The sequence below is a fragment of the Suncus etruscus genome, chromosome 4, assembly GCF_024139225.1.
Source record: "Suncus etruscus isolate mSunEtr1 chromosome 4, mSunEtr1.pri.cur, whole genome shotgun sequence".
Lineage (NCBI taxonomy): Eukaryota > Metazoa > Chordata > Mammalia > Eulipotyphla > Soricidae > Suncus > Suncus etruscus.
In genome coordinates, this window is record NC_064851.1 from 96,711,828 (window position 1) to 96,724,291 (window position 12,464).

The 12,464-nt window shown below is 35.3% G+C and overlaps 1 protein-coding gene and 1 non-coding gene across 3 annotated transcripts in view; one reads left to right on the forward strand and one right to left on the reverse strand.

Moving 5' to 3' along the window:
* The window catches only part of TRMT11 (tRNA methyltransferase 11 homolog), a 74,387-nt gene that overhangs the window by 8,592 nt on the left and 53,331 nt on the right, over positions 1 to 12,464 (forward strand). Inside the window, exons 3-7 of one of the 2 annotated variants that reach the window (XM_049771140.1) lie at positions 1,813 to 1,886; positions 3,138 to 3,219; positions 3,309 to 3,401; positions 4,323 to 4,457; positions 7,962 to 8,118. In XM_049771140.1, the coding sequence (XP_049627097.1) occupies positions 1,813 to 1,886; positions 3,138 to 3,219; positions 3,309 to 3,401; positions 4,323 to 4,457; positions 7,962 to 8,118 (541 nt within the window). Of the gene's footprint in view, positions 1 to 1,812; positions 1,887 to 3,137; positions 3,220 to 3,308; positions 3,402 to 4,322; positions 4,458 to 6,194; positions 6,215 to 7,961; positions 8,119 to 12,464 lie in introns of those variants that run through there. The other variant, XM_049771141.1, reaches the window with a different exon arrangement.
* On the reverse strand, positions 4,167 to 4,300 carry LOC126007716 (small nucleolar RNA SNORA36 family). The gene has a single exon (XR_007495209.1). It is a non-coding gene; the product is annotated as a small nucleolar RNA SNORA36 family (small nucleolar RNA).

Here is a 12,464-nt window from a genome sequence, read left to right on the forward strand (position 1 = left end):
TCTATTATTGAGAAAAAGACTGCTTTTTTTTGTTTTTGTTTTTGTTTTTTTTTGTTTTTTTTTTTGGGCTACACCCGTTTGACGCTCAGGGGTTACTCCTGGCTATGCGCTCAGATATCGGCCCTGGCTTGGGGGGACCATATGGGATGCCGGGGGAATCGAACTGCAGTCCGTCCTATGCTAGCGCTTGCAAGGCAGACCCTTACCTCTAGGGCCACCTTCCCGGCCCCTCCTTTTTTGTTTTAAAAGTATAATTAGAATTAAAACTAAGAATTTAGCATCATATAGTTTGTAGATAGAGTCAATGTTATAAGTTAATGTTCATATAAAATGATTGTGGATTTATGAACTTTGTTTTTCTAAAACGTATTTAACATATTTAACAAAATTTGGAAAACAAACAACATTCACAATTCACATATTCTTGACATGACTTATAATTTGGGAATAGTGTCAGGGATAAATACTGCTTGTGAACTTACACGGTTTGTTTTTTTCATTTGTAGCATATGTTGCTCCATAAAAGCTTTCAGTACTAATAGGGCTATGTAATATTTTCCCTGTCACCATCACTGATCTAATGATTTATTTCATTAAGGCTACTTTGAAATTTTTCCTAATAAAATTTTTTTAAACCACTATTTTCTTTCTTTTAGGATCGTTTTTGAATTTTTTGTTAGAGCATTGTATATTATCAGAAGAAGAAAGACTGGAGTCTTACAATAAATTTTATAATTTAGGGGAAATTGACAGGTTTTGTACTTCTCTGCCTTTTGTACTTATTGAGGGAGTTTGAAAGAGACGAATATGGATGTAATTTGGTCAGAGTAATGAACTGAGAGGGATAGATTATGTTGGATTTCCTCTTGTTCTAGCAAAAGGCTATTCAGAAAAATTGAGAAATGCCTGTAAATTTTGTTTGTTTGGTTTGGTTTTTGGGTCATACTTGGCAGTGATCAAGGCTTACTCCTCGTTGTGCTTAGAATCACTCCTAGAGGTGCAGGGATCAAATCATGATCAAGCACATGATGCTATACTATTGCTCTTGCCCAAACTGACAGTAATTTTGGATGTTGAGACAGAGGATTGGGAACCCCTGAACATGGACCTGAAATCCTTTTTCCTTAGATGGAATAACCATTATTGATAACTTAATGTGTAATTTTCCTTTTCAGAGAGAATTTCTCACTTCTCCTACAGGTGGTCTGGCTACTTAGAAGAGATGGCTGTACTAATAAATTATCGAATAGTTAGTTATTTTTTGAGGGGGTGTCACACCTAGCAGTGCTCAGAGGTTACTCCTGGCTCTATGCTCAGAAATCGCTCCTGGCAGATTCAGGGAACCATATGGGATGCCGGGATTCAAACCACCGTCCTCCTGCTCGCAAGGCAAATGCCTTACCTCCAAGCTATCTCTCCGGCCCCGAATAGTTAGATATTTTTAAAAAATCATTATAAAGAATGACTTGAAAAATTTGAAATTATGTATTGCAGTATAACATGCATTAATTCTTTTGATCAAACCATGTAACAAAATAAACACAAAATTGAAATTGAAACATCCCTAAATTTATGGATATTTTCATGAAAGGGGTCATTTATAAAAATTATTACATTGTATTATATTATACTAATAAAAATTTCTAAGATAATTTGCCTTTTAATTGGATAAGTTTATTTTTGTAAGAGTTAATCAGGTATTTTTACTTGAAAGTAGTAAATAGGAATCCTTTCTTATTGACTTCTTGAATAAAACCATATGAGGCCATAAAAATCACTCAGAAGTAAGTTATATATTGTTATTTCTTTCAGTCTCCTTTTTGGATCCTTACCATTCCCTCTGAAGATATTGCCAGAAATGTAATGAAACGGACAGTGTGTGCCAAGTAAGAGAAAATTGTAATGCTCTCCTGAATGAGCATACTTTGTACTTCTCATAACTCATTTCATCTTTTTTACTGTATTGGCTGGTGTAGGAAGGGTTGGCTCTTGGGAGGGAGCTCAGTTTAGCTTGCAGTTCCATTTGTTTGCCACTGGATGGTAGTAGAAGATCAGAGGAGAGTTATTGCTGGAATCTCAAGGAAGAATTCCAGTAATGAAATGGCAGAAATACTTAATAAATTTTTATATTAAGCAAGAGAATGAGATTATGACCATTATGATGTCACATGTATGTTATAACTAAAGATTAAAAAACCTGAGACGAAGAGAACTTTGTTCTTGTTGATTTTTAGTTATGTGAACAGAGTGGTGAAGTGTAAAGATAAAAAAATAAGATTTCTATGGAACATGTTTTACTGTTTTATTTGTAGATGAAATTTGGTTGTTATTCTTTTTTTATTCTTTTTTTTTTTTTTGGTTACTCCTGGCTAAGCGCTCAGAAATTGCCCCTGGCTTGGGGGGACCATATGGGACACCGTGGGATTGAACCATGGTCCTTTCTTTGGCTAGCGCTTGCAAGGCAGACACCTTACCTCTAGCGCCACCTCGCTGGCCCCAAAATTTGGTTGTTATTATTAATTTGGTTTTTGGGTCTGCCCGGCACTGTGCAGAGGTTACTCCTGACTTTGTGTTTAGAAATGACTCATTGTAGCATCGGTGGACCATATGGGACACCAGGGATTGAATCCCGATCTGCATGTACAAAGCAAACATCCTATCCCCTCTGCTATTGTTCTAGTCCTCATTATTATATTTTTGTAATTAATATAATGACACGTATCCTGCCTATTTTCTAGATTTTGTCACTGATTTCCTTTTTATTGTTTTGCATTATATGAAAATTTTGTGTCTATAAAGTCATGTCTATTTGTCTATATAGATTTGAAATTTAAATTGTATGTTTAACTGCCAGCTTAAAAAAATGAATAGTTTCTGTTATCCTTAAGCTTCCTTTTTACTGGATATTTTGTGTTTGAATATATAAATACAAGATGGAAGTGTGGAAAATATTGGCTTATGTAGAATTCTCTTTGGTATAAGATTAAGTTCTTATATATATTTGAACTTAAGCTATATTTGTTTTCAGGACACATACTTTCATTCATAGGCAACATAGGAAATTCTTTAGTGGAATGTTAAGAACCAAAGATTGTATGAGCTATCGACTGAGATTAGTACTGTTATTTATTTCCTAGGTCTATGTTTGAACTATGGGGTCATGGAAAATCTCCAGAGGAGCTATATAGTTCTCTTAGAAGCTATCCAGTGGAAAAGATGGTGCGTAAAAAAAATGTAGTTTCTTACAGATAAATCTGCAAGTATTATAGAATAACTAAACTTACAGGATCTGTTTGCTTTTGTTTTAGACTCCATTTCTACGTTCAGACTCTACATATAAAATAAAAATTCACACATTTAATAAAACATTGACACAAGAAGAAAAAATACAACGAATAGATGTAAGTAAATTTAGCAGAAGCCCCCAAATTAGGAGATTAATGTAGTATAGATACTTTTGACATTTAATGTTGAATGCAAGCTAAGTGTTTATTTTATACCACGCTGTGTGAAAATACTTTTGTTCTATTCATTGTGAATACCTAGACTTACAGATAGGGATTATTGTATACGTCTTGTGTATTTTATATTTTATTTTATTTTATTTTTTGTGTTGCTGCAAATGCCGTGTGTGTGTGTGTGTGTGTGTGTGTGTGTGTGTGTGTGTGTGTGTGTGTGTGTGTGTGTGGTTGTATTGTATAGGCATATGTATGGGAAATTGAAGAGAAAGAGAGGAGGTAGATAGGATTTGAATGGAAAGACATATTAGAAAGAATTGGGCACTCAGAACCACATGACTGGGTTGTAAGCATCTACATACTAAGATTCCACTTCCAGTATGTCCACCTGCAGATGAGCAGACCTTATAGTTGCCAGAAAAGAGCAAGCTATGCTACCACAGGAAATGAATCCCAAGTCAGTGTCTTTATACAATAAAGGCTCCTTTCATTCAGGTGCCATAAAGTTGAACTATTTTCCTCCAAGTGGAATATCAGGATCCAAGTTTTCTCCAAACAGTGGTTCCATCGTCCCAAGATAGGCTGCAGTGTTCCCACTCCATCTGTTATAGGGGTGCAGGAACAAGAGTCTGAGGTAATTGCTCAGGTTCTGAGAAAGGGGTGTATTTTATTTTTTATAGGAAGTTAGAATTGCTTTATTAAAAAATTTTTTGTAGGCTGGGAGGGAAATGAAGAGAGAAATACCTTCTCTCCAGTTATTTTCCCCAGCTCATGTCTTAATGTCCTCAAATTTAAGTACCACAACAGAGAGGCAACCTTGAATTAGGTGCAATACTTTGGTCAGGAATTAATTTTATTTTTTAGGCACTTGAATTTCTTCCATTTGAAGGGAAAGTCAACTTAAAGAAGCCACAGCATATATTTTCGATTTTGGAAGATTATGGTTTGGATCCAAACTCTATCCCAGAGACACCACATAATATTTATTTTGGTAGATGGGTAAGCAATTTTCTTTTTTTCTTGTGTTCATTTGTTTATTTTTAAATGCAAAATTCTAGGCCTTTTAATTCTTTATATCTAAAACTTTCAGTTCAAGAGTCAGAGTGTTATATGAATTAAATTCATTGAAAAGTATGTGGCTATGTGTATTATTTTTCTAGAGATTCCTGTGAAGTGCCTGAGCTTGATAGGTGTGGAAAACAGGTAGGAAGCAGGTGTGAAGCTGGAAATATTGATTCAAGACTAATAAAAACAATGTTAGTGACCTTTTTATTAAAGCACTGGAAAAGTCAGAACATAAGTAACTAATGATATAGAAGAAAGAGATATTAAGAAAACAATATGATTTTTGATGATGCTCCAGAAAATCAGGTAACTAAGAAGCAGGCTAACTAAACATGTAAAAGCTCTATATAAAGAAAACTGCAAAATACTACTTAAAGACATAAGAGGACACGAAGAAATGGAAACACATTCACTAATTGTGGATTGGGAGGATTAATATTACCAAAATAATTATCATTATCAAAACTCCTCAGAGCAGTAGACAGATTCAGTGAAGTTCCTATAAGGATATCCATGACATTTTCAAAGACTAGATCAACATTTCTGGAATTTATTTGGAATAATATCTCACCCTTAATCCCCCAATAGCAGAAGTTATTCTTGGGGAAAAGATGATGGGAAGCACCATTTTTTCTCCAACTTCAAACTGTGCTACAAAATGATAGTAATTAAAATAGCATGGTACTGCAACAAAGACAAACCCTCTTGTCAGTGGAATAAAATTGAATTTCCTGAGACAAACCCTGAGATTTATGATCAATCAATCTTTAGTAATGGAACAAAAAGTAATAAGTGGAGCAAGAAAAGCCCGTTCTACGATTGCTGTTGGGATAAGTGGTCAGCTACATGCTCAGAAATGAATTCTGATCTCTTTCTAATATCATGCAGAAAATTTGAATTAAAATGAATTAAAGACTTTGATACTACACTTGAATCAGTATGGTCTGAAATATAGAGGAAAACAGAGGCAGAACTCTACATGACATTGAGGCTAAAGGAATCTTTACAGATGAAATGCTACTGACCAAGCAAGTCAGTAAATATATACAAATGGGGCTACATTAAAATAAGAAGCTTCTCTTAAGGAAATGATAATCAGGATATAAACACAACCTAATGGAAAAATTATTTGACTATCACTCATCTGAGAAGGGGATAATAAAGATATATAAGGCATTGGTAGAATTTTGCAAGGGAAAAAAAAAACATTCAACACTATCAAAAACTGAGAGAAAATGTGAACAGAAACTTCCTCAAAAAAGAAATGTATGGAGTGTGGGAGAAAAAAAAAGGAGAAATGTAAATGACCAAAAAGGATATGAAAAAAAGCTCTACAATGCAAATCACTAGGGAAATGTAAATCAGAATAATAAGACACCATCACACACCACAGACACTGACACATATCAGGAAGGACAACTGGTTTTGGCGTGGATACAGTGAACAAGGGATCCTCATTCACTCTTGGTGGCAATGAAGTGAATGTTCCATACTTTCTTGAAAACAGTATGAACATTTCTTAAAAAAAAAAAAAAAAAAAGAGAGAGCCTAGGAACTGAGCTTCCAGCTGATCCAGCAATTTTATTTCTTAGGATAAATCCCAAGGACCCAGAAACGAAGTGGAGAAAAGACTTTTGTAATCTGAAAACAACCCAGGTGTCCCAAGAATAAATGACTGGATAAAGAAACTGGTACATATATACAACAGAATATCACTTGACATAAGAAAAGATAAAATTAGCCAATTTTGTGCAATATGAAGGGACCTGGAGAATGTCATGCTGAGTGAAGTTGGTTAGGGGGAGAGAGACTGATACAATGATTTCATGTGGGAATGAAAAAACATGGTGGAATAATGACTATCCAAAGATGACGGAAAGAACACAAGAACTGATCTTTAGTAGGAAACATGCCAGCCACTTGAGGTTGGGGGCTCTGGGAGATAAGATAGAAAGGGGGCAGCAACTGTGATGAAGGGGAGTGTTCAACTAGAGAGGGGGAGATGCTGCAAGTATTAGTAAGGTATGCGAGCCAGTATCAGTAACAGTGCTGCAAGCCAATATGGAATCTTATATTAAAAAATACTTATATAAGTAAAGATATATTTTTTAGCAAATGCCCTCACTGCTGTGCTATAGCTCCAGCTCCATGAAATTAAAACTCTTATTTTTTTAATATCTTTATTTAAACACCATGATGCCAAACTTGTTTGTGGTTGGTTTTTAGTTTTAAAAAAGAACAACCCCTTCACCAGTGCAACATTCCCACCACCAATGCCTCCTAATTCCTTCTTTCCCCGCCCCTTGCTTGTATTCAAGACAGGCATTCTTTCTCTCACTCACTACCATTGTCATGATAGTTGTTACTATAGTTATTCCTCTAACTGCACTTACCATTCTTTGTGGTAAGCTTCATATCATGGGCTGGTTCTTTCAGCCCTCATCTCTGTTGTCTGGGTATTATTACAATACTGTCTTTTATTTTTCTTAAATGCCACAGATGGGTGAGACTATTCTGTGTCTCTCTCCCCCCCTCTGGCTTACTTCACTCAGCATAAAAGTTTCCATGTCTATCCATGCATAGGAAAATTTCATGACTTCATTTTTCCTGACAGCTGCATAGTATTCCATTGTGTAAATGTACCACAGTTTCTTTAACTACTCATCTGTTGTTGGGCATCTGGGTTGTTTCTAGATTCTGACTATTGTAAATAGTGCTGCAATGAATATAGGTGTGCAGGAGGCCTTTTTGTGTTGTGTGTTTTTGTTTCTATGGTATATGCCTAGGAGTGGTATAGCTGGATCATATGGGAGCTCAATTTTCAGTTTTTTGAGGAATCTCCTAATAAAGATCAAATACTTATAGAGACGGGGTGATAGATTGAAGGCAATGGGGCAGGTTTGGATTGGTGAAGGAAAGTGAACACCGGTCAAAGGCAAGGTGTTGATACAATGTATGCCTGAAAACCAATTATGAATAACGAATTTTATGGTAACTAAAGATTTTTTTTACAAAAGAGGAAAAGGCAAAGTGCTGTAATAGTTGAAGAATTGCATCTGTGGAGCTTGTCAATCTAGGTCTCCATTATGAAAAGAAATAAAATTACTACAGAGAAGTTCTGCCCATTATGAAGCTTTGAGTGAAATGTATGGCTTTTATTGCAGAATATTGCTTAGAGCAAATAAAAGAGATCAGGAAAGCTTACCCTCAGCCCTGGAATAATTGCTTTCAAATTCAATAGAAATATAGTTTGAAAAGTCAAAGTAAGTTGCAGCATTCTGAAAAGTTATTTGTCCAGAACTGTGTCAGCTTTTATTTTTTTAATGAAATGTGTAGGTACTTATAAGTAGGTTGCTCCCATAGTATTAAGATACTGTAGTTTCATTTTGAATAATTTTCAAATATACTTACACTAATTTCAATGTATCTTTGATCTAGATTGCAGATGGACAGAGAGAACTTATTGAGTCATACAGTGTCAAAAAGAGACATTTTATTGGAAATACAAGCATGGATGCTGGTTTGTCATTCATCATGGCCAACCATGGAAAAGTAAAAGAAAATGATATTGTCTTTGATCCATTTGTTGGAACAGGTACTTTATTATACTAGCATAGAAATGTTGCTTGTTTAATTTGCCATGGTGCTATTTTGACTAAAAGATGAAATGGAAAGAATCTGTTAAACATAACTAGATAATGATAGATACATCCACATATTTAATAGCCAGTGTTCAACATTTAGCTACTACAAAGATGTAAAACTTTGCTGGTTTTCACAAAAATTCATTAGGGTCAAACCATATACTGCAAAACTATGCATTATAGAAATAAAAGTTATATGATTTAATTTATTTAAAAATTATTGGAAGGAAAAAAGACGAGTGACAAGATTTTAAAATGCCTTTTCTTTAAAATTGATGACTATATATTTGGAGAAAAATAGTTAACATGCCTTATCTTTGATTCAGGTAGGGTTGGAGGTTTCTAAGTGTGAAAAAGATGACTGTAGCACTGGCCTAAGCTTTGCCATTTAGACTGTGACCTGGTTTCCCTGTGTTTGGGTAGCAGTTTTAAAATACCAGTTTATTCTGACTCTAAAGAATTTCTCTGCTTTAATTCGTTTTTGCTTGATTATTGCCCCTAATTAAGAATAGTCATATTTCAATTTGTCTGGCTAAATCCATTTGTGATTCAGACTTTGTAGAAACAATTCATACTGTGGTTCTTCCTTGGAGCCATCTTTCCCCATCAGAATCTTCATAAGCAGTGATGCAAAAGCTAACGTTTGCATATAATAAATATGTCTGGCTTTATGCAATGCTCTCTTTTTTGGGGTGATGGATTTACTCCCACTGGAGTACATGGCATTGAACCCTGGGACTTTTGCATATAAAACATGCACTTCTGTCCTTTAAACCATTTCTTGCCTGCCATGTATTTTTTTTTTAACCATGCCTAGGATATTTCATGGTCCCCTGCTGCCTTCTATGCTTCCGGATAACTCCTGGCAATGCTCAGGGGACCATGTAGGACGCTGAACCTGGCCTCTTGTATAGAGCATCCCCTCAGCCTATTGAACTAATTTCTCTGATTCTGTAATCCACTCTTACTGTACTAATTAATTCAATTCTTATAACAGTTAATATGGAGAGACTTATAAATCTCTTCCTGAAGAGTTCTTGTTACTAAGAGAGGCTAAGATTATGACTATCTAAGATGACTATCTGGCCACTCTATCTTTGTAATCTTAAATCTAAATTATCTAAGATCCACCATTTGAGCTTTCGCTAGAAACATAGAAATATTTCAAGAATAAAAAATGAATGAAGATTATCCATTTATCTTCTCCTTATTTTGAACTGGTTTTGGAGTTTGCCATTAACTTCATGTTCTTGTCTAGTTAATTTACATAATTTTAAGACAATTTGTTTCATTAATCTCTTTATCCTTTAGATATTTTAATATTTATTGAGATTAGGATAGCCTTGAGAATAACGTTAGTCTTTGACATAAGTACAACAGAGTTAGCAGTGCTAATAAATATACTTTAATGCATTATTTAAATACTCATATTCTATTTTTGTTAGCTGATTCACTAATGTCAGTTACAAATATATCATAGGGCTGGCCATATGGCTTTGTGGCATAGTAATTGCCTTGTAATTGTCTTTGAATGAACCTTGGGTTCATTCTAGGCATCCAATACACACAAAACAATTAGTGTATAATGTTACTTTTGATTAGCTAATTAAGCTAGTACTTGATTTTCCGTGATATTATTACTAACTTTTCCCCTTTGCAGTCTTAATCGGCAATCTGTGGCAACACACACTAAGATCATTTAAATAAATATCATATAAACTACTCAAGCCCCACCCTTCTTCAAGTTTTCAGATTTGGCTTCCATTGATGATTCTTTTTTTTTTTTTTTTGTGGTTTTTGGGTCACACCCGGCAGTGCTCAGGGGTTATTTCTGGCTCCAGGCTCAGAAATTGCTCCTGGCAGGCACAGGGGACCATATGGGGCGCCGGGATTCAAACCGATGACCTCCTGCATGAAAGGCAAACGCCTTACCTCCACGCTATCTCTCCGGCCCCACATTGATGATTCTTATCCTAAAACAATCTTTGATGGTTGCAGAGGAATAAGTTTTCCAACTCCGTGTTCCTTCTGAATTTACCAGTTAACTATTATTAGCAGTCTACACATACATACATACCTACATACCTCATTATTATCAAACTGATGGATCCCATTTGCATCCCTTTGTAAATTATGACTCATTGCTTTTTTTTAATTATTTTTTTTCCCTTCCCTTTGTTGATGTTTTGATGATTGGAGCACATACATGTTTGGGTGTGGGACTCTCATGTTTGATTGTGGTACTTTCCAGGTAGCACACAACCTGTTGGGGTCCTGGAATACTTGGCCAGAGTGCCTGCTGGGGATTATTCACTTTCAGCATGGTGCTCCCACACACATACCTGTCTGTAGTGTGGATTCACAGAGAGTTGAACTGCTACCCATAAACAGTAGAAATGTCAGCATTGTGCTAGGTGCTGCAGATGGCACTGAAGCATCATGTTGGCAAGTCAGGCACTTTACTCATAACCTTTTCCAGCCCTCTTTAATTATATAGTTAATAGAATTGTTTTAGACTTGCCCAAGAAACACCTTTTTCACCTTTTCTTTTTGCATTGGATCAGTATTCATTACATATTTTTTGTGACATGATCTCTCTCTCACTCTCTTTCTCCCTCATTCCCTTTCTTTCTCCTATTCTTCCTTTTTTCTCTCCCTCCTTCCCTAATGTGTCTTCTTTTGGGCGCACCTTCTACCTGTCTAAACTCAGTAATCAGTCATTTCTCCAGTGAAGAAATTGTCTTCTTTGTTTTTATACATTCCATGGCTTTATGTATTATAATTCTTTCTTCTATAATTGGACATTTTTGGTAGTTTCAAACACAATCTTCTGTCTATATGCCATTAGAACATTAGCGATACCATATTTGGACAGATTCCTAGAATTGGAAATGCTGATTTGATTTGTTTACGTAGTTGTTTTTTAAAGAAAAAGTTTCCAGACTCCTTTCCATTATTCCTTTTTGCATTCTTGCCAACAGTATAGGAGACTTTGCCCACAGCCTTTCAACAGGTTGTATTGTCAATATTTGGGGTTTTATCTGTATATAAGTATGTATACTTATAGTACACACACATACCACACACACACACACACACACACACACACAATCAGACAATAAAGTTTAAGAGTTCCTGAGTACCACTGGTATAATCCAAAAAAAAAATTTTTTATAAAAAGAGTTTCTGTTATGGGTAAAATAACCTTCATGTGGCCTTGGTGTAAATTAAGCCTGGCATATTATAAAATATCTCATCTCAAACAGCAGTCACCATACTGATTACTTTTGAGTATGCTATGTACTAAGGAGATCATCTCTGAGGGTTGTTGGGTTTTCTTTTTGCAGGGGTTGGGTCACACCTAGTTCTGCTCAGGGGTTATTTCTGGTTCTGAACTCAGGAATTATTCCTGGTAAAGTTTGTGGGCCATATGGGGGACTGGGGATTGAATCTGGGTTGACTAGACAAGGAAAGTGGCGTATCTCACTGTACTATTGCTTTATGCTCTCCATTCCTTTTAAGTTTATTTTTAATTATAGTTTAGATGAGAATCTAATTATGAGTGTCCCACAACTAAAATTTATAGTTACACACGTTTATAGAAATGTTGGCATTCTTGGTCTTGGATTAAGTGGTTACCTCACCACCAGTCTATGCCCCTGAATCAACTTCAGTCCACATATTCCAACCCAAGGGATTAAGATGCTTGCCTTTTTTTTTTTAATTTAGGTATTTTAAATCTTTTTTTTTTTTTCATTTTATTTTCTTTATTCTGGGTGGGTGGGGGGCACACCCAGTTGTGTTCAGAGTATACTACTGGCTCTGTGCTTAGGTATCAGTCCTGGCAGTGTTCCAGAATTGATGATGTTTTCTGAGGAGTGAAGCAGAGTTGCCTGTGTGCAAGAAAATATCCTCCTCATGATATTATCACTCTGGCCCCAATCTTTTTTCATTTTATAGTACAAAAATTGAAGCACGTTCATTTGTTTCCTGAACATTTTTCTCTCTGGTCTTCATTGCCTGTGGTGTTCTCATAGTTATAAATAGTGTAGAACGCTTGTGGGAAACTGAAAGGAGGAATGTAAACTTTTCCTACCTAAATAACTTTCCCTTTCCTTTTAGACAGTCTATTATTATTGATTGATGTTATGAGTTGCAGAAACATACTTCCTTTCCAATTAAGAAAATAATTTGAATTTGTTTTTGTTTTAGTAGAAAATTGTTTATTTTTTTTCTGAGGGAAGTATTTATCACTCAATTGGCTGTGAGTAGTTAGGGAGTATAGTTTGAACATGAG